The following is a 26005-nucleotide window of genomic DNA, read 5'->3' on the forward strand; positions in this document are numbered from 1 at the left end:
ACAGACCTCTCAGTTTCTTTTGCTCATCTTCCCCATCATTACAGCCTTGCAGCTCAATTGAGTTTATTACCTGGTGGCCCAACAGGGCCTGGGGCTCCGCGTGGTCCTGGCAGGCCAGCCATGATGGTGTCGATGACGGTGGAGGCCAGCTGGGGTTCTCCATCTGTGTTAAAGAGCAGCGCAGTGAGTGTTGAGCTGCCCAGTCACAGCAGGCAGGACTTCTCTCCAAAATCCTTTGGCGCCTGTTGCTGGCCAAGGGCAGGCAGTGCAAAATCAGGGCTCTGGAGCAATCGCCTTTTGCTTTCTAAGTCTGTGTCCCCTGGACCTGCAGAGGTGCTCATCTCACCTCTGATAACCCCAGGGAAGTCCTTTCTGTTAAAAAAAAAAGGTGTTGCTGCACACCTATATCATCCTACCTTTGAAATGCCAAAGCACATCTGGCTCCCCGAGCAAACATGGACCTGGAGCTCTCTCTCGCCTGGCATCAGTGAATTGCTGAGCCAAGCTGGCCAGTCCAGCACATCCCCACCAACCCAGCGAGCTCACCCTCGGGGTGGAAGGTATCGTGAGGTGCAAGGATGCAGGAAAGCCTGGGCAGAGGGACAGCCCGGGCAGAGGGTGTGCTCTGCTCCCTCCACACACTCAGGGAACTCTCCTGCCATTGAGGATTATTTCAGGTGTTCAACTGGCCAGCTTGTGCAGAACCCCTGATTTCTGGGGAACGGATGGAAATGGGAGTGGAGCAGGGAAGGGGAAGCCATCAGCAGGAATTGGAGGAATTCTGTGCTTTTACACATCTTTCTCAGTCCTCTCCAGCTGCAATGAAAAATCAGCATCCTGTAGCTGTCCTCATCTTCCCTCATCTTTAACCCAACAGGCTTACCTCTTCAGCGGGGAACTGAATAGGAAAAAACACAACTAGGTATAAAAAAGCAAACCTTATCAGTCACTGCAATTCCAAAACCATATTCAACAACCCCATTCCCTATGGACCTGTACTATACCATACTAGTTAGCAACCTGTGGGGGCACCTGCATGGCAGCATCTTTCATTTGAACATCCCACAACACTATTGACAGCTGTGAAAACGTGGGGGCAAAAATTCCATGACCAAAGACAACAATATCACAAAGCAGGGAAGGCAACCCCCATGTCCTAGTGTTACTAAGGCATGCAATCCACTGTCCTGACCAGTGCTGTAGGACCAACAACATATTCCCTGTTGCATTTAACCTGGATGAAGATGTTGGCTCCTTGTCACTGGCACACCAAACCCTCTGAAAAGTCAATTTTCCATAGGTGGAGGCCACAATGCAGGAAGAATTACTCTGCAGAGTTCAGCCCAAAGGACATAAGGTAAAACCTCTGGAAATGTTAGCAGACACATTATGAAGCCTCTTCAACTTCTGGAGTGTTGGCAGTGATGGAGAGGACTTTCAAGCTCGTTGTTTGAAAGCAGATCCTAGGCAAAACTGAGAAATCTCTTTAACTGCCAAGGATGACAGTACATCTCTGGGATGCCTTCCCAGCAGCAGAACAGCACAAGACCTAACCCAGATCCCCCCGAGAACCAAAGCCTGAATGTGAACAGGTCTTTATTTGAGTATTGCTTCTAACCCCATCCATCTTCCCTTCTTCACAGCCCTGAAACTAAACAACTGAGGCTGTTTTTATGTTCAGAAGGAAAGGTACCCAAGTGAAGTGTGTAATCTAATTAATGTTTTATTTGACCATGTCAAAATCCATCACAGCTGGGGAGCAAGATGAAATTGGGAAATGAGCATCAAACAGCAGTGAAGGCATTAACAGTTGCAGAGCCTTTTGTTTTTAAAGAAAAAGTGGTCAACAAAATCAAATGCACATTCACTGATGGGGGGAGAGGATGGGCTGCAGATAACCAGGATTTCATTACAGCTGGAGGTAAGTCAGGGATAAAGACTGGGGTTACAAAACATTCCAGCTAAGTGGGACGTTATTGCAACGACAGTCACACCCACAAACCCACCCATCCTGACATTTGTCTTTAGTTATTTATGGAAGGTGATTCCATAACTGTGACACAGAGGAGAGCTCTGCTCAACAGCCCTTGAGCTCAGTAGCTCCTGATTTGGCCTCTGCAGCACCAGGAGTACGGACATGCAGGATACCTACAGCAGCTCCTTTCTCGCCTGCCTGGGCAGGCAACGCTCAGATCACGATTACCTTCCAGGATGGGCTCTGAATGAAACATACTGTGAATGAAAAGGGATTGAAGTGTGTTAAAACACAACCCTCATGTTTTTTAAGGAGCTTTCTCCATAATCCTATAAAGCAGCAGGAAGAACCTGTATTTCCTTATAAACTCCCCTCTCCTTATAAACAGGAGGACACTCTGAGGCTCTCTGCAGGTGGAGGCTTTACAGCAGCCACAAAATAGCTCCAGAAGACAAATGGTAGTGGGAGTCTTCCCTTGTCAAGCATCTCCTGCTGACTCAGGCTCAAACACTAGATTTTGTTTCAGTGCTTCTGGAGGCACCAAAGCAGGAGGCAGACAAGTGCCTGCCTCATTTGGGAAGTCCCTGATGTGTCGTTTGCTCCAGGAGCTTTCCAACTCCTAGCCAAGAGGAAGCACACAGCCAGTCTGACCCGGTCAGACACTAGCACCTGCTTTCTCTGGGAAAGGGCATAAACATCCTGCAAAGGGGAAGCCTGAAACAGCACAGAAATGCCTTGAATGATGCAGTGAAACCTGCCCGGAGTGTCAAGGCATTGCAGAGGCATGAACATAAACAGCTTTGAAAGCAGTGGGTATGGTTTTCCAAATCAAGTACCTTTCACTTCATCCTCTCCTTTGCCTTTGCTTCCTCTGCTCTATTCATCCTTCCTCAGGAAGGACTACGCATGGCAGCGGGCACTGGGATGTCACTGCACAATCTCTGTTCAACACCCCTTTCACCAATGACCTGCTGGGCACACAGGCAAGCCTGCTGTGACTTGGTTCCCCCTGCTCTCCCTGCGAAACAGGCTAATGTTATCTCGCATGCCCTTTGCAAACTGAAATCTTTTGAGATGTAAGAAAATGTGGCCCTCAGAGTGAAAGTTGTGTTCTTTTCTTTTACTTTTCCCTAAATATCCTTAGTTTTAGCACAAGAAAGAGCACTCTACACCACACACCTGATCCACGCATTTTGAAGTGGCAGCAAGTGATCTTCGTAGCAGCAGCCTCAGCAACGGCATGTGGCAGTTTAGCTTCTGGCCTATGTTTGATGTTTCTGACTAAGGGATAAATTCCCTGTTACAGGCTTGATCTGTTGGGACAGGATGGAAATGAAGTAATCCTGTCTTCATTTCTTTCTGCTACCTGATCTGGAGGGAGACAACTGGGACCAATTCCTTTACCACAGCACAGTGAAACTGAGAAAATATGATCTGTCTTCCTGCTTTTGGCTTCTGGCTGCTGGTAAACACTGCCAACAGGAACTTGCGATTAATAAAGGCACATGCAATAACCATGTTCAGGCAGAACCAAACACTGTACTACTAATAATGTGATACAGCTTTCTCACATCTCCATGAGTGCACATGCCCGTTACCAGGAATATGCTTCCCTCTGCTGTCAGCAGCTGGAATCTTGTGTTTATAGTTTTCAGATGTGCTCCATTCAAAATAAATAAATACATTTAGGAAAATCCTGCCCAGAATTTACAAGGCTGCTTTATGGGTTGGAGGGATCAGCTTTCCACCAGCCTGCAGCAGGCAGGATCAGCCAACACAAGCAAAACGGTACATTTTGTAAGAAAATGGTCTTGATACTGCTGTAACTTTACCATGACCACACAGGTAACTTACACTTGCACTGAGATTTGGACTAAGAAAAGCTTTTAAACAAGAAAAATTGTTAGGAAGTTTTTGGGCTCCTTCTGCAAACTAAGAAATCCACCACAGCTATGGAGGAGAAGTACAGGGCTGCCCAGCAACGGAACGGTCACCATCTACTCACTGTCCTCAGGTCCATGTGGGAGCCTGCTGCTGCCCAGCACTGGCAGAGTTAATACAGATATTTATCCACTTCCCATTTGGGCACAATACAGAGTTGACCCTTGTCACACATCAGCTGTTGATCAATGCCTTTTACACTTTAATTTATCCACTACTTTGCAAGAAAGAGTTTAATTTAAAGGGTGGCTGGAGGGAGAGGGCAGCAGCAATACCCAAACCATCCTTAAGGATCCTTTGGAATTAAAGGTGGGATGCAGAATGGTACCACTTGATGCGATCCTGTAAGGCAGTGAGGTGACAACTTCCTTGTCACAAGGCGTGAGCGCAGCAGATCAATCTACATTTTGTTAAAACCTTAGTATTGAACCACAATTCATTTCATCCTGCCCCAGGAACTGAACGTGAAATGGAGCTGTTAAAATCCTTCGCAAATTAAAAATACATCTGTTCACTTTCGGGAAAAGGAGCCTGGAAAGCAGAGTGGGAGGAAGGGAAAGGAGAGCCCTAGAAAACTGTCAGATATAGGGAGACTTCCTGATCCTTGGCTGTTACTAATACAGCTGAGCTTTGAAGCTGGACATGAGCAGAAGAGCTGGGGAAGAGGCACAGCTGAAGTCTGGGGAAGTTGGGATGGGAGACCCAACTGATTTGGGGTTCCAGGAGTTTACAAGCCAAGGGGAGACACAGCTGAGCTCTGCTTTACCACATTATTAGATCCCACCTACACAACACTGGACCAGAATAATCAAGCCCAAATCTGAGAGCATTCAGATAAAAGTGCACAATGTGCCTCTTCTAGAAAGCCTTTTCCTGCCATGCACAACACAAGTTAAATAAATAAACAAGTTAAATCCCCATAGGTTCCAAGAAATCCTCACACTCCAGTGACAGGGAAGGGATAGATCACCATCTTTCAAGGGCTTTCGAGTCTATAACTCTGTGGTTTGTGTGATGTGGGATAACACCAATGAACCAGAAATGCAGGTGGAAGACACATCTGTGGGGCAAAGAAACTGCCATTTCACTGAACCAGCACCTAACTGGCCAGACTGTTCTCTACCCATTTGTGTCTCACATCGTGCTACCTGAGCTGTCAGTTCACTAGAGACCCTCTGCACAGCAGCTACGCATGATGGAAGCTTAAAGGACACCAAGTCACCTGCTCAAAGGTATGATGAACCCAGAAAACCAGGCACAGGGAACTGGTTTTAGAAGAGCAGTGACTCAGTTCCTCGTTCTGGAGAGGTGAATTCCTCCAGCTTCTAAGTCTTATGTGTTCCATCTTGAACATGAACTTCCAAGAGTGCCACGCCATGGTGGGAGACTGTTGAGGGCAGTCTCCTGGGAGGAAGGTGGGAGGAAGAGCTGAGCCTTCAGGAGGAAGTGCCTGCCCCCTCTGCTGGTGTACCAGGAAAAAAAGGAATTGAGAAGACTTACTTTCTTTTTCAGCTGTGGGCTGGAGCGAGTAGAGAACTCCTTGTTGGAAGGTAAGAGGGAGGCTTGGGGTGGCTGGTGGCCCCGGAGGACCTGGGGGACCTGGGATCCCTGTTTCTCCTGGCAGTCCTCTCGGTCCTTGAGGTCCCAACAGCCCTGTGCAGAGGCAGGAGAGGATGTGTTAGTGCATTTCAAAATGTGATGATGATGCTACCACATAAAAAGGCAGTAAGACAAAGGATTTCTGTCCTGAACTGTAACTGTGGGGGTTAGGGGATGTGGGGGGAAAGAGGAACAGCCTCCCAGTTTTCCATTACTTGCCTTTAGCATCTTCCTCTGCAAAGCAGATTAGCTTTACTTGGCTTAAAGGTGCTGCAGAGCTCAACTCCTGAAAGGGCAGAATCTCCCCCCTCCCTTAGGCTGAGAAAGAAGCTAAAGGCAGTGAGGAGTGAAATCAAGCGCCGCTCTTTCCCTTCGCCTCCAGTACACCTGTGTGTCACCTCACTGCCAGGAAAGCACAGGGAGAACAATGGAAACCCCGTCAGCCCAGCAGCAGGCTGGTGCTGCTTCCTGTGGGGCTGGAAGGCTCTCGCTGCAAACTGAGAAACCAAAAGGCAGACACATCCTTGGCCAGACTTTACCCGTTGACAGGTTGCCAGAAAACACCAAAAAGCATTCAGGGCCACGCTCACATTGAAGGCGTGCTCCAAGGTTCAGAGCTTTCCTGAGCTCAGATGTACAAGACACAGCCTTTCAGACACACAGAAAGCACAGAGCCTGAGCTCTGGCACCTATTGTGTAGTATCACCCTCAGCAATAGGTTTAGGCACATTTTGGGGGTGAAGGAAGTCTCCCAGCTTGGCCTTGTAACCTTTTTCCTTAACATACAAAAGCATCATTCGACATCCTGGCATCTGGCAGCTTGACACAAATAGTGGAGAAAAAGGGAGTTCAAACAGGCACACAGTGACAAAGTTAAACAGGGAATGCTCTTCAAAGATCAGAGACTGGTTTTTATGGGGAAACATGATCCTGGCTCTGCAGCTTTTGGGACAAGCTCTCTCCAGCTCCACAGGAAACCCCAGGGACTGTCATTGCTCTTGCAGGTGGTTGCCCACTCTGAGAGCTGCTGGTTAATTTCAGTACCCAGGGGACTCCTTGGAAGGGATTCAATACCGACTGGAGATGCTCAACACCTTGTGTGTCCAGCCTTGTATACCTCTTGTCACAGGTAACGTGTATAAAGTGAAACATCTCTCATCATGGCAGCACTGCCCCCTGCTCCAGGACTTACCTGGTGGCCCTGCTGGGCCCCTCTCACCAGGTTGTCCCTTCTCTCCTTTTGGTCCTGGTGGTCCTGGAAGACCAGTTGGTCCAACTGGGCCTGGAGGTCCAACCTGTCCCGGCAGCCCTGAACGCATTCACAAAGGAAATTAGTTGGAGGTTAGGACACTGCTGAGCTCAGAAGGTCTTCAGCAACCTCGAAACCAGAGAGACTCAAAGACGCAAGGGTGAGAAATGCAGCTTTGCACAGACAAGGGGGTGCTGTTGGCAAGTGCTGGCTGGTGCGTAGGGTAGAAGAGCCAGGCTGGACCTTGCTTCTCCTCTTCTTCCTCCAGTCTTTAATGAAACAAGCAGGTCCCCACACACAAGGCCCACCCCAAACAGCCAGCAGGATGTGGCACATCCAGCTTGGATGGGCTGCTCAAAGCTAAACTGAGCCACACTGTCCCCTTCCCAAGGTCAGGGTGGCTCTGGACAGGGTCTGGCTGGTCCCTCAAGCGCTCCTTTGCGAGCTTCCTCCAGCTCCACAGGAGTGCCAATGCAGTTAAATACACAAAACATCTTTGCAAAAGGAAATCGAACCCCGTCTCCCCCTCGCTCCATACAAACCACCCAGAGATTCTGCATCAAAGATGTTTCCCTGTTTTCAGCTGATTTCATTCATCTAACAAGTGCACCATGCTGTGCACAAGCATTTTTTGTTCCACACTAACATTAATGCACCCACACTACTGAACTAACTAGATGTTATTAATTTATATCAAAGAATAGGGTGCTGAGCAGCCCCATCTGGAAGTACCAGTAACAATAATTACAGCCCAGCAGGATGCTTCTTGGCAAGTCCACTCAGTCCCCCAGTAAGGTGCAGGCAGTGTTTGTAATAGAAAAGTGACTATTTCTAATGACATGAAATAAAATCTTCCTGTTGGTTTCTTTAGACCAGCAAAATAATAACAACACTTGGCAATTTGGAGAGTGTTTTTCAGAAAACCACTGAGTCCTTGGCTCACAAAAGTAGTAGCTGCTTTGGAAAGATAAACACTGTAAACATTAGGGAAGCCTTTAATACCTTAGAGAGGTGGGCGAGTTAGCCTGTCTACTCAGATTAAGTAGTTAATGGTTACAATAAAGGCATTATATATATACTGTCAGAGCCAAGAGAGTCAGAGGTTCCTGGTTTCTGGGCTACCAAAGGACTTTGAGAGCATGGGCAGATGTAAGCTACAAAGCCCGAGGGAAATCTGTCTGAGGGCAGTTCAGTGCACTCAGGTTTCCAGTTTTAGTCTGTACATCACACATGAGCATAACCCAGCAGAGTGCAAGTTAAGGTTTAATAACTCTTAAGCAAAGTCCTTCCCTCGTATTAAAAGAGGTTCTGGACTCTCCAAACACAGCAGCAGGAGAATCTGCTGCATGTAGGGGGTAAAGACTGGACAGGAATAGAGGAAGAGAAGGTCAACTGACCCCTTCACAGCTGGAACCAAAGCAACCAGGGTGACATAACAAAAATCGAGGCTCACAGGGTTTGCAACTCCAGCATTTAGATCCAATTCCACTGTAGGTGTGGGACAGTCCCCCTGGGCACAAAACCTGTCCCTCCAGACATCCATCCAAACTCTGCATGTCTCAGAACATAGCAGTAACCCCCAGTAACAGATGAAAGATTCTACTTCTCTCTTTCTTTCTTTTGCTGTTCTGGAGAGATATCCAAACTATTTTTGCTTACACAAATTAAATCCATCCATCTCTAAGCCATGGTGGAACTGGGCAGAGTGAAGAAATGGAACTTTCCAAAGGCTTTGCGTGGAAGCATGTGTCTGTACTTTTGTTTCATTGAGCCATCAGTAAAGATGTGATCTGGGTACTGAACAAGGAATTAAGGTAAGGTTTTAATTTGGATCAATTTGCTTATCCACAGGAGACATACTGCAGACTTGCCTGTGAATAGATGGGCTCCTATAATGGATATCACCTGACAGCGGATGCTGCGCTTGGCAAGCTCAGGCAGATGATCAGGAGCCCATTTCAGAGAGCAAGAGCATTGCAAACAGCTCCCCCCCCCCCCCCAAAGCTCCCTACAACACATCTGAAGCTTTACTGCAGCAAATCCTTTCCAGCATGGATGAAAGAATAGCAGAAACACTGTCCTGCAACCACACACCGTCCTGCTCAGTGTGGCTCAAAACATCTCCTTGCTTGTATAAATCAGCCTCAATCCTTTAGTTCAAGCATTGTAACTCAGCGCTCGGAACTTCTGCAGACCAAGAGCAATCACTTGCTGCCAGCATCCTCAATCACGCCGCTGCAGTGGAGCTTTAAAGAAACTGGCACTTGCTTCCCTGAAGGTGGAAAGCGCTCAAGGAAAGGCTGGGAGAAGCAGCACCAAGTAATGTGTCAGGCAAATGCTCATACTGGTGACAAATGGTGTTACCAGCATCAAAGAGACAAGTGCAAAAGGAAGAAGAAAGAGAGGATTCACAGGGAAGAGGGGAGGGAAATGAACAGGCCAAATCTTCAGCTGCCATAGATCAGCTCTGCTGCAGTGACATCGTTCTCAGAGCGCTGATGCCCATGGCATGTATTTACCTTCCAAAAACATGAAGCAAAAGGCCACAGGAAAAATAAATAACCCCCAAAAGGTAAAGGGCCAGTATTCTACTGCTGGAGACCAAATGTGACATGAAGGGACCCGATTTTCTTCCTGGCCTTCATTAACCTGCAACACACCATCTGTTCCCTTTCCTTCCCTGAGGTTTTCCGTGTACAGGAGCAGGGTATTCTCTGTTTCTATGGAGCTTGGCAAAACGATGCCCTGACTGTCACCAGCAGCAAATGGTGCCCCGGCAGGCAGCACCAGCATGGTAACAACAGTGGTAGTGTCTCCCATCACTCAGCACATGCTCTGATCGCTCTTGCCACGTGCCCTCCAGTGAACTGCCCCTCACCAGGCAGCACTTCCCATCCCCGGTGTGCTGGGGGAACTCCATGTCTCCAAGATGCTCAAGCTGGCATTTCACCCCTTCAACCAGAGCAGCCCATGAGCAGACAAACCCCAAAGAATAAACCCAGCCCCTCTGCATCCATGAGGCTCCGAATCATGGAGGACTCCTGGCCACAGGATCTCTCTGCTTTCTGGAACAACTCACGTACAGGACTGGGCATTAGGAACGCTTTGTGTTTTGAAAGGTGAAAGAGCAGAACCCATTTACTTACCCTGTGGTATTAGCTGCTCCTGTGCACCTCTGTGTCCTTTAGGCTCTAGTTAAAAAGATCAGGGTAAAAAAAAAACAACAACAAACAAAACAGATATGAAAAATTAGTTCTCTCGCTGCCAACTGGCTCAGCCACAGTGTGTATATATATGTATGTGTATTTGCTTAATACTCAGTAGAATGTATCCTGTTGATTAACAAGCTGGTCAGAAAGTCCAGTGGTGCAGCTGTCTCAACAGCTCTGATTGCTTTTAAATGATTGTCTGTTCTCAGCCCTGTCATTCACAGAAGAAATCACTGCCCTAGTAAGCAGTAGCAAGTTTTCCTGGAGCTCAGCCTGGAGAGGCAAGAGCCAACCCCGAGCTATAAGGTCATCCAGAAACTCTCCCGCCATTTAAAGCATCTCAGTCTGTATCACCCATCTTTGTGTTAGGCACTTTATTTCCTCCAGTTGAGGAGCTCTGTGGCACACAAGCTAGGATTTGGATTTGCTTTGGCTGAAAAACTAGCAACAGGGCAAAAAAAGTGATACTTCACAACAAACCTCTGGGAAGGGGATGCGAGGGACCAAGTTTTAGCTTTCCACAGCCCCAAATCACACGGGACACTCTGGTTTGATTTCCACCTACTCTAATATCAACTTGTTGAAAGATGTGAGATCTGCAGCCTGGGTAAGTGAACCTGGGAGCAGCTCTGAGCAACATGTCACAGCACAGTGTTGAAATGATGCAAAACGGGCAGGCCCCCACCATCCTAAACCAACTGTGTGGAATTCCCTATATGTCAGCAAAACCCGCAGTACATTTTTTTGGCTATAAATATAAACTGGTGTGAGGAGGGAAAGAAGCCAAATGTGGCCCCCAATCCATGCAACATCCCCACAGCTCCTTAGCAAAGCAAGCATTTGAAGTCCACAGAACTTGTGTAGGGGCTGCAGTAGCCCATCATGTCAATGAGCAACTTAACTGATTACTTCTAATTGCTGAGAGACACTGTCCTGCCTTGAAACGGTCCAGTGCATTCCTGATTCCCAGTTATTACACCAGAATTGTTATCCCACACCAGGTTAAACAAATCAAGGCTAGAAAAATAAAGGGTACAGTGAGCAAGGACTACACCGGGCACATGGGCACAGCCTGGAAGTCTGGCTGACAGGACACTCATGTACAGCATCTTCATCTCCTGCTTTCTGGAGGGGATCACCTCACTGCAGGGTTGGAGGGTGCTGATAGCGGGCTAGGGAGTCAGCCTGATGCAAGTGCTGCAGGAGGTCACTTCTGGTCTGCAGCATTGCCAAAAGCCTGGGTGAGCAGCATCCACTGCTCCTTGCTGAGCAGGAGGAGAGTATCATGTGTACAGAGCCTCTGAGAGGAGAGGGCTTTGAGTGGGACAGAGTCATCAGTGCTTTTGCTGGACTGACTTCAGTACAATCAAGTGCAGGTGCAGAGATACTGCGACAGCAAAAATAAATGACATGGAGAAGGCAGAATGAGCATATAATGGACACTGGGGAAACTGCTTTAATTCAGCTCCTGGCAGCTACCACTGTGGTTCTGAAAACACTCTGCAGAACATATTGTTAGTGAACCTCCCTCCATGTTGTGGCATCCTGTCAAATTATAAACATGGACCACATCTGGTCTATGTTGGTTGCTCCAAGTCTGCTGCAGTCATGAAGGGCTGCCATAATAAACTGCTAGGACTAAGAAAAGGAAGAAAAAAGCAAAGTAGGCCCTACAGAGGATAAAGAGCTAAAGAACTGCTCTGGGAGCAAGCACAGCAACTGACAGACAGGGCTTTGGAAGCAGAGAGCAGGGATCTTGCAAAGAGAATGCCACGGTCAAGGAAATTTGATGTGTGGGGATCTGTCTAGCCAAGTGGGCTCAGAGGGAGATTTGCTTCTAAGTGTATTTTTTTGTCATGCCACAAGAGGGATCATAAAACAGCCCATTGTGTTTATGGCAAATGTGAAAAATAGAACGCAGGCTGCAAGTGATGCTGCTATTCATGGGAATGATTCTTGTCCCAGTAAAAGCAAGAATTACCCCCACACCACTCCCAGACAGGGACACGCTGCATTCGGTGCTTGGTAGGTGACTATAAATCCTCCCCCGTGATCCTGATGGCTGTCTGGAGTTTGCTCAGGAATGTTTCTGTCTATCCAGACCTCAAAATCCACAGTTTTTGGGCTTAGAAACATGTACACTGAAACACACAGGCAGGCACAGTGGCCCTACTGAGGTTCCCAGAAATCTGACTTTCTGGAGACCAGAACTGAGCTCTCAGTAGATGCTTGTGCCAACAGAAACTGAGGTTAGCAACAGGTTGTTAAAGTTGGCAAAATGGAGTTTAACATGTTAGTTTCTGAGCTTAGCTGCTTTCTTCCAGGAACTCTGTTGCTGCCTTAACTCAAGAAGGGGCAAGAGACACAGACAGAAAAGCACAAAGACCCTCTCCTCTCAAAGGATCCTCACTCCTGCAAGCAGTGGGAAGGGGCCCTAAGGACATCACATCCAGTTTGCTGCAGCTGGAAGGATGGTTCAAGGTGGGATATGGTTCAAGGTGGGATCAGAGGGCACTGAATTCCTCCCTTGTCCACGAGTCCACATAGGTGTTGGTGTGCGACTGCCTCTGCATTCACAGCTTGGCAGAGAAGAAGAGACAAGAAGCAATGAGGGGTGGAACTGGATGAGCTTTAAGGTCCCTTCCAACCCAAACCAGTCTGTGACTGTGACAGTGCAGAGGTAAGGAGCTGCCAGTGCTTCCCTCTAACTCCTCTCCCCCTGTGGCTTCCAATACTACAGCAGACTGACATGGCCTCCTTTCAGTTACCCTACAGGAATCATGTACGTAGGGTGGGTGATGCGGTGAAGAGAAGGTTAGGCTTACCAACAGATCCCACTGTTTTTCTCAGGACAGCCCCAGGATTCAGCAGGGGAAAGGCATCTGGTAGCAAATCATCATACCATGTGGCTGTCGTCCCAGTGATGGGCAGGTTGTTTTCCAATGGTGGGCTTCGCTCCACAGCCTCGAGCAGAAGGATCTATATTGGGGACATAGAGAAGGCAAACAAGGTCAGTGGGATGGATGGTTTCATACACGGTCTTACTCCTGAAGAGGTCTTGAAACTCCTCCCCTTGCCAGCAGGAGCTGTGAGCAACTGCATCATGGACACAGGGGTTTGGTGTTAAAGCTTTACTGTTTTCCAGAAAGCGGCAGTGATCAGGGTAGGAAGCTGCTGTGTTCAGTTGCAAGAGGATCCCACACACCCCCTCCTTGGAGAGGGCTTCGCTGCTTCCAGATTCATCCTCGTGTGGGACTGGGCACTGTCCCTCTGACTGTCTCTCAGCACTTCACTGCTGGGTTACGTGTTCAAATCCAGAGTCATAACCTACTGAGAGCTGGTGCAAGGTGAAGGGCTGTGCCCTGGATATCCAGGTGCCTCAGAACAAGTACTGCTTGTAAGTCAAAGCACAAGTGCTGACCAAATTAAAGATGATGGAGAATATGAAGCTTTTAAAGATCTTGGGTGCTTTAACTTTGGGTTAAACAAACAAAAAGGCAGCTAATTCCCTCAAACAGCTCTACTTAGATATAACAGGATTTTATTAAACCTCACAATGGTTTCTGTACTTTGTAAACACACTACCTTCAAATAAATCCACAGCCCAGTGTGCATCCCTGAGCTATCTGGGCCATTTCAACCCAAGCTCCTTGGCAAAGTAACCCCATTACATTACATTTACTGCTGTCCCTCAGGCTGCACTGCCGCGGGCACCGGTGGCCTGTATGAAACTGGAAGTTAGTCTTTAACATGGCTGCAAAAAACCTAAATGCCCATAAGAAGCAGAGGGCTGGGGAAGTGAAGCACAGAGGAACGCACACTGCGCTTTATACACAACATTGCTGGTTAAAGCTCTCACCAAATTAGGACTTTTTAAAGAAAGAGATACTTTCTCTTTTAATCTAAATGCTTCATTTCTCTGCCTTCCCAGCCACTAAGCACGGGTGGCAAAACAAAGTGGTCCACAGATGTCTTTCAAAAAGCCTAACCCATCGGAGCACTGATGGAATGCCAAGCCCACGTGCTCTGTTGCACAGGGGTTTTACCCCAATTGCTAGACAGAAGCCAGAGACTAAGGGCAGCACCCACTATGCCAGTGGCAGCAGCCGTGCCTGAGAAGCAGCAGCAACCCTGCCACTTACCTGGCAGCTGGCTCAATCCCTAGCAAAGCTGCTTGCTCAGGATGGCTGCAGGATGCCCATCAGGCAGAAGCAGGGCTGAGGTTTCCAGAACAAGAGTTTTGATCCAGGCATCTCCTGCAAAATCTGCTTTCTAAGCACAAAGCTACAGGGGGGAAATTGAGGCGTGCAGCACTGTGGTTTGTTACAGCACTGTCTCTTCCTGTTTGGAAACCACCTAAGCAAATACTGATTTAGGGATAAGAGAAATAAAAGAGAATGTGGCTCAAACTTTCCACTAAATCCCTAGAAGTTTCAGCTTTTACATGCTGTGTTGTCTTTACATAATGAAGTCACATTGCAATTATAAATGAGAGTGACTTGGCTCTGCTTGTTTGTTTTTTAACTTGCAATTATTACAAGGTTTATCACTTATTTATTACAAGAGATGGTGAGAGCCAGCATTGCAGCAGCGCCAGAAATGATCAACTTCCTGCAGAATGTACTGGCCTGACGGGGGTGAATCAGAAACTAATTAAACTGGGAGCTGGGTTAAGTGCGAGGGAACTGAACCTCAGCTGTTGCAAGCAAGCAAAGTTCTTCCTTTATTACAAGGATCTTTATTGATGGACCCAGAGCTTTGCTTTCAGAATAATAAGAAAGGAAAAAGGAATCAGGTCACAATGCTTTTATTCAATGGGCTTCCCTGACGCCAGGCAAGGAAGGAATGGGTTCAGTCTGGCTCGTGCACTTCTGTGCTTCTACCCAATGATTTATTTGTCAGACTTCCAAGGAATATGCCATCAGTTCAACAAACACTTAAGCGCGTGCCTTACCATAATTGTGCTTAATTCCCATTGACATGGGACTCAAGTGTGCATTGAAGACCTTTTCTGAATCGCTTTACACTGTTATATTATCCCCTTGCTTCCCCAGCAAAACATGTGGCTGTTGCCAAAGTATATTCAGCAAAGGGGGTAAAACTAATCCTGGAGGTGGCAAATTGGAGGAGCTAAAGCCAGAGCAGGGTTAGGATGCTCCTTCTGCAACGAAGGGACCGACAAGGGCTGTCCTGGACAGTGTTCTGCTGCAGCCCAGCAGCGTTGTGGGAAGAGGTGATATTAAATCCATAGCAGCAGTGGTCAGAGAGCAGCAAACTGCAGGGGTCCATGGCCCTCCCGGGTGGTGCAAGTGGCTCGAGCACAGCTCTGAAGGTTGCATCTGGGGTGGAACAGCTCCAAATCATTTTTATGGGCGATAATAAAAACGTGTTACCACATAATCAACACAAAACAGTGGCAACGGTTTCCTTTTCATTAAAACAACATGTTTTAAATGAGAGCTCTGCTGATAAAGGCTGTAAAAGATTTAAAGGCATGCATGGAATAACCCAGGATGCTTTTTCCTAAATGGACTATATATACTTAGGAGTCATTAAGGCTCAAACCATAGCAACAAGTTTATTTTCCCTGGGCACAAAATGATAGAGGTCAGGAAGTCTCAGACTTGAAATTGCTGAGAAATTCTAGTTATGATTAGGACTGAAGAGGTGCCCAAAAGAAATAAAGCAGAAAGAAGAGAGTTCTCATGTCCGTGAGCTCCACAGAGCCAAACTAAAGGAGGAAAAGCACAAAGGATTTAGTCCCATTCAGAATCTCAAACTCTTTCAACAAGAGTGTCCTCTCCTAAGCCTGCCCTGCACAAAGCACAAACGGGGTCCTTCCACGTTACTGCAATAGCACTGGAGCCATTCATCTACTTTGTCACGTTCTGTTTTTCTTAAGGCTGCCATTGCCGGAGTCAAGGGACTTGAGGAGAATTCCCACTTTCGTTAAACAAAAAAAGAAAATCTTTGGCCCTCTGAGTAAACTGCTGGAAAATGATCCCACAGAGGCTCACAGCCAGGAAGCAAATTAGCAAAATGTGCAACGTATTAAAGGCTCAGCCTTGGTAAATTCTAGTCAATAAGGTTGAGGTAGAGAGAGGGACAACACCAAGTGAAGAAGAACGTATGCTTTTGATTGGAAATCTTCATTGCAAGCAGTGCCCACCTCTGCTGCTATGACCACTTCCAATGCAAAAGTCATGCCTCCGGGAAGGATGGAGGCAGGAAACATCCTAAGACCATCAGATAGAAGTATGTCTTCATGCCATGGGCAATGGTGGTCATACCAGCAACCACAGCAGGTTCAGAGAGCTAGCTGGAGGGCAGATCTCTGCAGAAGACATGGAGACCTTCCCTCCGCAGCTTGTGCTGCGCTGCACAAGGTGAAAGATGGCCTCAACTCAGCGAAACACTCAGGCTTTTGTCTTTTTGCACATATGGAAGCATAAAGTCAAATCTGAGCCTAAATGGACATGCTGAACTAGAGCCTCTGGCAACAGAGGTCCCGCCGGCATGAGGGCTTGTCTCTGGTTTCCAGACCCCACCTCTCAGATGCAGCTGAACCGGGTCAGAAAGCTGGAAAGGACTGAAATGGGGCCACATCTCCTGCCAACACCGCAGCGGGAGACGGGCCCAGGGTAGGAGATGGCGTGTGAAGGCGAAGGGAAGGCGGGAGGGATGATGCACTGCCCTGGCCAAGGAGCTCGCAGGCCAGCGCCAGCGGTCACTGCCTGCACAACTCAGCCCGGGGCCCGCCGAGAGCCGTGCTCACCTCTGTACAGGGTCTGGCGCTTGCTCTTCTCCCGTGGCTCCAAGCCTGGCTCTTCACTGTGGGGCCCGCTCACGCGCAGGGCCCTCAGCAGGGACATTAGTGTTATGTGCCTGAAGCTCGGTCCCAGCTTACTCAACCCACCTCCCCCTTTTCTATTTGCCAGCATAAACTTTCTGAACTTCAGACACATACCACATTTCTTATGTCAGATCAAAAGCTCAGGCCAGGGACGATGGAAACAGGAGGAAGGTTTTCATCTTCTTGAGATGTTCAGTGTCAGAGGACTTTTTTTGGCTTGTAGTGGCTTTCAAGAACCCTATTTTGGTTGTTCCCACACATCAAAAGAAGATTTCACAAACACAGCCTCCTCCCATCATCTGTCCTCTGCTCACATTCCTGATGTCCTGTAACTAGTAGGTGCTAGAAACAAGGAAAGAACAGCCAGGCTTCCAAAGATTTCAAAACTGATAGAACAGGGTTCAGAATGCTTTTTCGTTGGATAAAAATCCATGGAAATGCAGGGGGAATCATTTGACACAATCCAGATGGATATTATTAATTAATAAACAGGGGATATCTGGTCTCTTGAAGCACTGATGGAATTAACTTCCTTCCATCCTTTTCTAAAGAGGAGGGAAAGAAACTGCATGAACCCAGCTCATCAGCTAAAAATTCCAGTGTAAAATAAGATTCCTTCAATCTTGTAAAGACGTAAGCTGATTAATAATGGTAATTGCATAACTTGTTGGACATATCTTTCTTTATAGCAAATTATTTGGCAAAATACAAGTTTTTAAATCATTCATCAAGACACAGCTAAACAGGGAGTTTCACAAAACCTGATGGAGAATGGTATCTCTCTTGTAGCAACATGAAACCTGTGAACCCAAGGCTCCAACGCAGATGCAATTGCTTGGTTTCAAAAGCCAAAATACATTCAGTAAGTGTCCACTAAAATCCGATGAACTGGGTGCCCAGAGAGAACCTCGGTGACTTCATCCTTACAACATCTTAGACGTTTGGCCAAAGGGGACAAGATAATTAGTGCATGGAGGAGTTTTGGCTATACTGATAAATGATGGAGGGAGCAATAGCTGATCTCATTGTAGTGACCCAATTTAGACCAAAAGGTAAGGTTTATGTCACCAGTTACTGCAAGGAAGACAGAAATGTGGACCAAAGGCTTCTACAAGTCCACAGGTTACACAGTTCAAGCTCTTTCTGCAAAGGTATTTGGGGTTTTGTACAGTTTTATGGGATTTCCAAACTGGATGATGCAAAAAGTGCCCGTTTCGTCAGCAGGTACCTTCTGGAGGGGAGTCAGAGCAGAGAAGACACAAAAGCACAGGCTAGCCTTCTAGTGCAGATAAACACAGGCAACACTGAGCAGATCATCAGCCCATGGAGGCTTTGCTTGAGAGCAGCAGTGAGGGACAGGCTGGCAGTGGTCCTACTGGGTCAACTGCATCCTGAGGCACCTGGGGAGCCTCTTGTATTGGTACACATTGGAGATTTACCTCTGCTGCTGTGAGCCCCCTGCAGCCTGCCATCACTGGCACCCCGAAGTGTTACAGCCAGGGAAAGAACCTAGATGTGGAAAGGATCCAGCAATCCTTCGATGCTGTGCTAAGAGCTCAAAGCAGCTCAGAGTGAAATCAGATTCCTCATCATTATTTTAAAACACCTGATAAAAATACATTGGGGTATAAGCTTCCACCATCAAAATCACATCATTTTTCTCTGCCCCATTTATTGCTTGTTACCTGCTGGGGTTGTAGCAGTGCTATGGACATGGAGCCATGCCAGACCAAGATGAACTCAGTCTGGACAAAGTAACATCTGTTCTCAGCAATGGTGTTGAGATCAGCTCTCTGCTTCTCACCAGGTGAGGAGCCCTCAGCTCTGGCTGATGTGCACACCAGCCAGCTCAAACAGGCTGAGATGCCTTGTGTGCTCTCCTTCTTGCTGGGCTCCAAATGAAAAGCTGCAAGAAGAGAGGGGCACAACTGAAAAGATAAGGGGCTTGGTTCCTTCCTGCTTCACCTTAGTGTAAGCAAAAGTACTTTCCTGATGAAGCTCTACTGCTATTTCTCATTGAGGATCAAGAAGAGGTTTGCATGTTTGGGCTTCAAACTGACAGAGGAGAGATTGAGATGAGCTCTTAGGCAGAAGCTCTTCCCTGTGAGGGTGCTGAGGCGCTGGCACAGGGTGCCCAGAGAAGCTGTGGCTGCCCCATCCCTGGCAGTGTTCAAGGCCAGGTTGGACACAGGGGCTTGGAGCAACCTGCTCTAGTGGAAGGTGTCCCTGCCCGGGGCAGGGGTTGGAACTGGGTGAGCTTTAAGGTCCCTTCCAACACAAACCAGGCTGGGATTCTATGAAAATTATTTCACTAAAAAACAAAGCTTGTAAACGATGTCCCCAGGTATTAAACACACCAGAAGCAGCTCCTAATGCAGACATAGGATTTGCTTGGCAAATTAAGTTGCATGCTACAGGAAAAGAGAATCTTTCAAAGTGATTTTACTAAAATATTAAATCTTTTAACCTAAAAATGCCAAACTTGTAACTAAAAAACTTTGCAGGAGGGGATAGAGCAAGAGGGGGTCTTTGAAGCCTTTCTGTGGTTCTGGCAAATGATTTACAGCATTGGCCAAACACATGGAACAGTGTCAGGGGACAGATTGCTCCTTCAATCCAACAGTGATAAAAAATAAGATCCAAAAATGACTAGGTTTGAGAGTGCAAGGATTTTATCTGTCATTCTGAAAGCATGCCCAAACGAGAGAAAGGCCAGTACCCAACCTGCCCCATGTGTCCTAATCATCAGCATGATTATCGCTGATTAGAAACAGGCCAATGAGACAGATGCAAAGTTCAGATATCAACGCTAACACAAAATCTGATTCGACCATATGCTATTGGTTCATGGATCCCCCTTGTAAAAATCAGGTAGAAAGCTGCATTTTATTCTTGGGAACATCTGTTCTATTAACTGACCTATAGAAACTCAGTATTAAACTAAATTTTACAGGGCTTAAGTTGTTATTGCTACTAGAAACCAGTTATTATAGAGCTGCCTGTGAAATAGCCCAAATACCCCTTAAACTGAACGCATTACTGGGGCTGGAGAAGCAGATTCTGTACAGGGTCGTTAGGAAGCCTTAGAGATTGGACAGGTCACCTTCCTGTTCAGAACAGAAAAGAAACAGGTAACTGCTAGTGCCAATCACATGCACACCATGGAAAATCTGTCAAAGTCCTTGAAATACCAAGCAACTGCTAAGGTCCACTCGGCAGGACCAGCAGCAGCCTCTCAGCCAAGCAATGGGGGTTTCCCTCCCCATCCCTCAGCCATGTCACAGTACCATGAAACATTTTCTCTTTTCCAAATAATTCCCCACTCCAGCAGGGAATTCTCTTATTGTCTACCAGAGAAAGAAAATACAAACCCCATAAAACATCCTCGACAGCTGCCAGTATCTCATGGAGCTGCTTGGAAGAAGGGGAAGACAGAGGAACATTTCAGACAGTGATTACATTAAAACTCCAAGCCCTGGTGCTTCAGAATGAAAAAGTACAGGGTGAAGGTGCTGTGGGGCAATCTGTCCTAAACAAATGGGGTGATTTCATATAAATAGCAATGTATTGATCAAACTCTGTGCACAGTACAAAGATTTTCTTTAAAACCTTTCAGAATCTTCTGTGTGGGGAATCGCATTACAAGGGCTGTTTTCATGCAAAAAATATGCATGTCATTTATCAATCACACAATGAATCCATCAGACACTAGATATGTAATGTTATCTCCCTGCCTTAAAGCTGGAAGTGAGATGCCATAAACTTCTCAAAAGTGGTGGCAAGAGATAAGGCTGGGTTATATCAACTCAGATCAAATGCTTCACACTCAAGCCCCAACCAAAAGCTGGGATTAATACTGCACTGCCCGTAGCTCCGTGGTGGAGTGTTACAATAAGAAGGCATTTCCATGCGGGTGCCTGCTTTCCTGCTGCAGCAGCAGCTCTCTCCTGACACTGCAGCTCTCCTGAGCTTGTCTGGGATTAGTCCTGTGACACAGGAGGGCAGCAGCAGGCTCAGGAAATTCAGAAAGGAAGGGTTGTGCTGGCCCAAGGAGAAAGCTTGACATGAAATGAAAGGGTTCATTCTGCCCTTCCAACACTAGGGCTCCCTGCAGGGTCAGCGAGTGCTGTAGTGATGTCAATGCCAAATAAGACGCTCCTCAAAGAAGTAAGGTTTGGTGTGTTGGGGCTAGGGGAAGGGGTAGTTTCTTTTGGTCTGCACACTTTCTTGCCCTTGACCCCAGGGTCAACACAATCCTCCCTAATGTAGATTCCCATGGCCTGGAGATTTCAAGCTCAAAACCATCAGTCAAAGCTTTCAAATCTCTGGCACCCAAATGGGTCTGGTATCCAGCAAATGGAACAGGCCAACTCCACCCTGGGGAGATGACAGGGTAACTTCAAACAGGGGAGATGAGGATGGAACCTGATTCCATCTCCCTTCACCTCCTTTCCTGCAGAAAGATCTCCTACAGCCACAAGGACAACCAAGAGCAGTGTTAAAGCAAGCACAAGACACGTGGAGAGCTTGTTCTGCTGCACAGTTCAGCCATGTCTCAGTCTCTCCTCTACAAGGGCTATACAAGCACTGGTCCCTAATGAGTCAGTTTTCATTCCACTTGCTCTGTGTTTATTCTTGCTTCCTGCTTTTTGATCCAACTCTCATATTACAAAAATCAGAGGGTTACTTTTATTACCTCATTTGGACACTGATCTTACAAGTTGGATGAACCACCTCATCCTTGTAATAAGAAAGATGAGACCATTTCTGGTTAGATCCCCATTTTTTGGGGGGACACCTATAAAAGCCTGCAGAAGAGGAGATACAGAAGGAAGAAATCACCCTTCCAGCCTCTTCTTCCACAAGTGAGTCTACATTTCTTTAACTTGCCCTTTACAGCCACTGGAGGACACACATGCATTTTACATACCCTCAACACATAACCAAGAAAAGCTCTGGGCCCCTTGTCCCTATTGCAGAGGTCTGAGAAAGAGATTGGTTTTCACTTGTCCCTAACCTTCTCTATTAAAGCAAACCCCCTCACCCAGCACCTATCTGCCCAGGTCCAAGGTGCCTTCAGAGGCAGCTTTCCACACATCTGCTCTCACCCTTAAGCCTTGCAGTATTTACAAGTCTGCACAAGGTCCACGTGCCTCAAAGCCCTTATGGCAAGTGCCAATGACCTCACGTGCCTGAAGCTGACTGGCTATGCTGAGCTGGCTGATCTTACCCGCTGCCATTCCCCAAGCTCACCATGGTCATGTTGGGCTGAAATTCAAGAGAGCAGGGGCAGCAAAACTCCTCAACTTCAGCTGTCTCTAGAAGGAGTGGGACCGTGGCAGAAAACCCTGTCTCTGCTCATAGGAAGGATGAACTTCCGCATCTGCCTTTGCACAAGATGACAGCAAATTTAGAGGGGAGCCAGTCTCCAACACTGGCAAGGGATGTGTGTGCCCATCCAATCACTCCTGCCTTCCTCTGAACAGCTTCAGGCTGTTGTGATGAACTGAGACATTACAAGAAGACAGTTTGGAGAACTGAGAGACAACTTCATATCCAGATCACCCAGCAAAATAGGGATCTTCCCCCAAAATCTAGAGTAGGAATGCAGACAATACCAAACAAATGCAAGAACCTTTTAAATGGTGCTGGCTATTACTGAGTAACAACTGAGGTCATTGCTACATAGATCAAACTGAACTTAACCCTGAAAAAGAATCAGTGGATTTCTTGTGTACAGCACCAGCTGTGTGATGTTTCTTCACTTTCCATTTAATTGCTACAGTCGATTTTTGCACAGCATCCACAACTTTTCAAACAAAGTGGAAGCCACAAGATTGATAATGACGCTGCTGGGCTGCAGAAGGCACCCTTACAGAGACACAGCCTTTAGTACTTCACTAGAGAAGTAATTCATTCCCCTCTGTAAAAGTAAACCCTTTGATGAGCTTTGCTGCACAACAAGTGTCCTAGGTTAGAGTAGGAGACAATGTGCCACAAAGAAGGCAAGTGGGCAGCACTCCCCAAATACCATAAGCAGTTGATGCCAACATCAGGGAGCAGGTTGCTTTCAGGTCATGGGAGCATCACCCGATTTAAACCAGCCTCCTATCTGTAAGACAAACCCATTGACCTCAGTGCAGTTTCACTGTGGGCTAAGACTTCTCTAGTATACAGACAGGGCCTCCTTCCTCTTCCATGAAGCCCCACCACAGCCCTGGCTGAGGCTGCCATCAGCTTCTCAAACACTGTTGCCTGACACAAGTGCTGAGCAGCACAAGCCGCAGAACTTGGGCGTTCTCGTGTCAGGACACTCTTTGGCTATCATTTTCCAGTGAGCCAGATATAGAAAATCCTGGAAAGTGAAGGAAGGTACAGCTGAGCACGGGAGGGCTGATTTACATGTCTCTGAGGCTGGTCTCATGTCTGTCTTGGATTCAGGACTGCACACGCAGAGGTCAGTCACCAGGCCCTGTCTCCTCTCCAAACGCCTCCAGCTCCTCGCTGCCAAAAGACACCAACCTGCCAGGTCCCAGTGTTTGGCAAAACAATCCAGCTCATCTTTGTCCTTTGCACTACAACAGTTGTTTTCACTTGAACAATTCTGCTCCCCAGAACTTCACTCCCCCCACCCCTTCCTTTTCCCGTAGTGAAATATAACTGCGAAGGCTTTGAGGAAGTTCCAGACAACATTGCTCACTCCATTTCAGCACAGACAATTCCCAAATTACCATAATATCATGCACTGGCCTCAAAACCACCCCCCCCTCCATCCCAAAGGTTTCTCCCCAAATTCTTTTATGTCACTGATAACCATCAGTTAATGAATAATAACAGCAGCACATGCCTTAAAGGAACCAATGCAGTATATCTAACAGCCAGGATTGGGCTGTCACAGGAGGGACCACAGATCAAAGGGGAATGACTGACTCAGCTGCTTTGTTGCTGGACTGGAACAATTTATCTGAATCCCAGTAGGTAGAAATTAAAACAATTTGCAGGGAAAAAAAAAAAACCCACAACGTGAAGGGCTCCCCTTAACACTTGTCTCCACTAAGCTGTGCGTGAAAGCCTCCCATCTTTCAGCAGAGGGATAAAAAAGCAGGACTGGATAAGCACTTGAAGAGCAGGCTAATAAGCAACTCTTCTTACAAAAATCTACGTACCCTTACTCCTCTGTGTTACAGTCTACACTGGTAAGGTTGCTACGAGGAATTTTTAGTGAGAGAGACAAGAATCAGACTGCTTCTTCCCCAAGCCAGGGCAGCCACTGCTTTATATCCCCATGTTATCAACCAGCAAGAAGGCAAGATATTTTTCATACAGCTCTCTCTGCCCTCTGTCTCTGAAGCAAAACCTGAGCTAACATGTCCCAGTTGAGAGCAATGAGCTATTTATTGTTTAGTCGCAGCTGCACGCTTGTGACAGTGGTGAGCATAGCCCCAACACAGCACTACATGGGAGCCAGTGAGCCCATCATAAGGGGCTTGTAGCAGGCAAGCACAGCAATGGGAATAATGGCAACACAGGGCATGTTATTTCTGAGCTCTGAGCATTATCTGGGAGGAGCTGAGCTGAGCAGCCAGAGAGAAGAAAGGAGGCAGAGATGCAGCTGCATGGGAAGTGGAAGGAGCCAGGTTAGAGGTGAGCGATGCCTGTGTGCACAGCAGAAGGGTTCCTGGTACAGAGCCACCACCACAGCGTGTTCCTCGCTCTGCATGGAAGGACAGACACCAGATCTCTGCAGGGCTGCCAACTCCCCATCTTTTTCACCAGCAACACAGAGATTTTTGCCAAACAGAAGAATAAAGGCAGGTCCTTACCTTGGCCTCGAGTGTGTTTAGCCTCTCGGTCATATCCGCTAGTCTCGTGCAGTTCATGCATTCTAGAAAGAGCAAAACAAACCAATGTAAAATTCCTATAGACCTTATATTTTACCCCATGGCTTTCAGCCTGCAGACCCTGATCCCTGTGTGATCTAAGGCACGCAGGATTCAAGATCAGTTATGGGATAGGAATGAGTATTCAAATCCACTGCACAGGTAAGCAGCCATAGCCGCATTATATGAACCTTGTGCGGGGATATTTAGTGGGGCAGAGTGTGGAATCTAGCTCCTTATAGGTAGAAGGCAGATGAAATAAAACATTAGTTATCAGGACTTCTCATGGTGCCAACCAGCATTACCTGTTGTCACCAGCAGAGACGCTGCTACTGGTGTAAGCTGGTGCGGCACATGCTCCCACCTCACAGGACGCGAGGCTGCACAACCACTACCCCATTTAGCTCTGTGCCGCATCCTCTCCTACACTACGTTGTGATCAAACACGAAGGAAAGCAATGAATATACAAAATGCCTGTCTCTGTGGAGTCCTGCTCCATCCCTGCACTCCCAGGCCCTGTTACCATTCCCACAACAAATCATCCGTCTCAGTGACAGCAACAAAATCTAAGACAGACCCCAGGGCTTATGCAGACCGGAGCTGCAGCATGAAGTGGTTTCCATCTCACTTTGCTGCATAGAAGTAACAGTTAGGCAGCAACCACCAAAGGGGTCTTGACAGGGTGCCTTAGCAAGAACAAACATTAACATAACGGGTTCTGAGTGCAGTTTAAAATGATTGCTTGATCCAAAGACCATCACTTCTCTAAGCAGAAGGCCTGCTGCTCTGCCTCTGTTTGCATTTCAGCAATTTTAAAGCAAGTGAGGGATGATGAAGCCCTGAATAAAGATTTAATCAACAAGGCACTTTCCCAGCACTTTGCAGGAGTGTTGAACTGCCTGTTCCCAGCTCTCAGAGCAGCTTTCCAGGCTGGACACTCAAGTACCATGACTTCTCAAGCACAAAGGATTCAAAAAAGGGAAAACGACTTGCAGCATGAAATGTTTCAGAGAGTAAACCATCCATAGTCAGGTGATGAATCACTGCCATCTCATGTGCCACAGAGGAGAAATACATCTGTGTGTGTTTCTGGGCTCCTTAAGGGCCAGGGCCAGTTTTCATTGACCACAGAAAAGGTATTTAACCCTGGTATTTCCAAAGTGCTGGGGATGCTGACTTGTAATTCTTAAGCCCCTTAATAGACCATTCAGGTGTAGCTCAGGCTGAGGTTGTAGCAATGCAGGGGATGATGAGTAAACTCAGTGCCTACCTATGAATAGGAATAGGCGAACATTGGT

General features: G+C 47.2%; 1 protein-coding gene across 9 annotated transcripts in view; it reads right to left on the minus strand.

Annotated features, from left to right (window-relative positions):
• COL26A1 (collagen type XXVI alpha 1 chain) overlaps positions 1–26005 on the minus strand; it is a 171773-nt gene that overhangs the window by 14436 nt on the left and 131332 nt on the right. For all 9 annotated transcript variants that reach the window (XM_062614937.1, XM_062614936.1, XM_062614935.1 and 6 more), the window contains 6 exons: positions 24650–24711; positions 12799–12952; positions 9911–9955; positions 6708–6824; positions 5417–5569; positions 71–163 (listed from right to left, as the gene is read on the minus strand). In XM_062614937.1, the coding sequence (XP_062470921.1) occupies positions 71–163; positions 5417–5569; positions 6708–6824; positions 9911–9955; positions 12799–12952; positions 24650–24711 (624 nt within the window). The remainder of the gene's footprint in view (positions 1–70; positions 164–5416; positions 5570–6707; positions 6825–9910; positions 9956–12798; positions 12953–24649; positions 24712–26005) is intronic.

The sequence above is a fragment of the Pezoporus occidentalis genome, unplaced genomic scaffold, assembly GCF_034315485.1.
Source record: "Pezoporus occidentalis ecotype Australia unplaced genomic scaffold, CSIRO_AGI_Poc_V1 ctg179, whole genome shotgun sequence".
In the NCBI taxonomy this organism is placed as follows: Eukaryota; Metazoa; Chordata; class Aves; order Psittaciformes; family Psittacidae; genus Pezoporus; species Pezoporus occidentalis.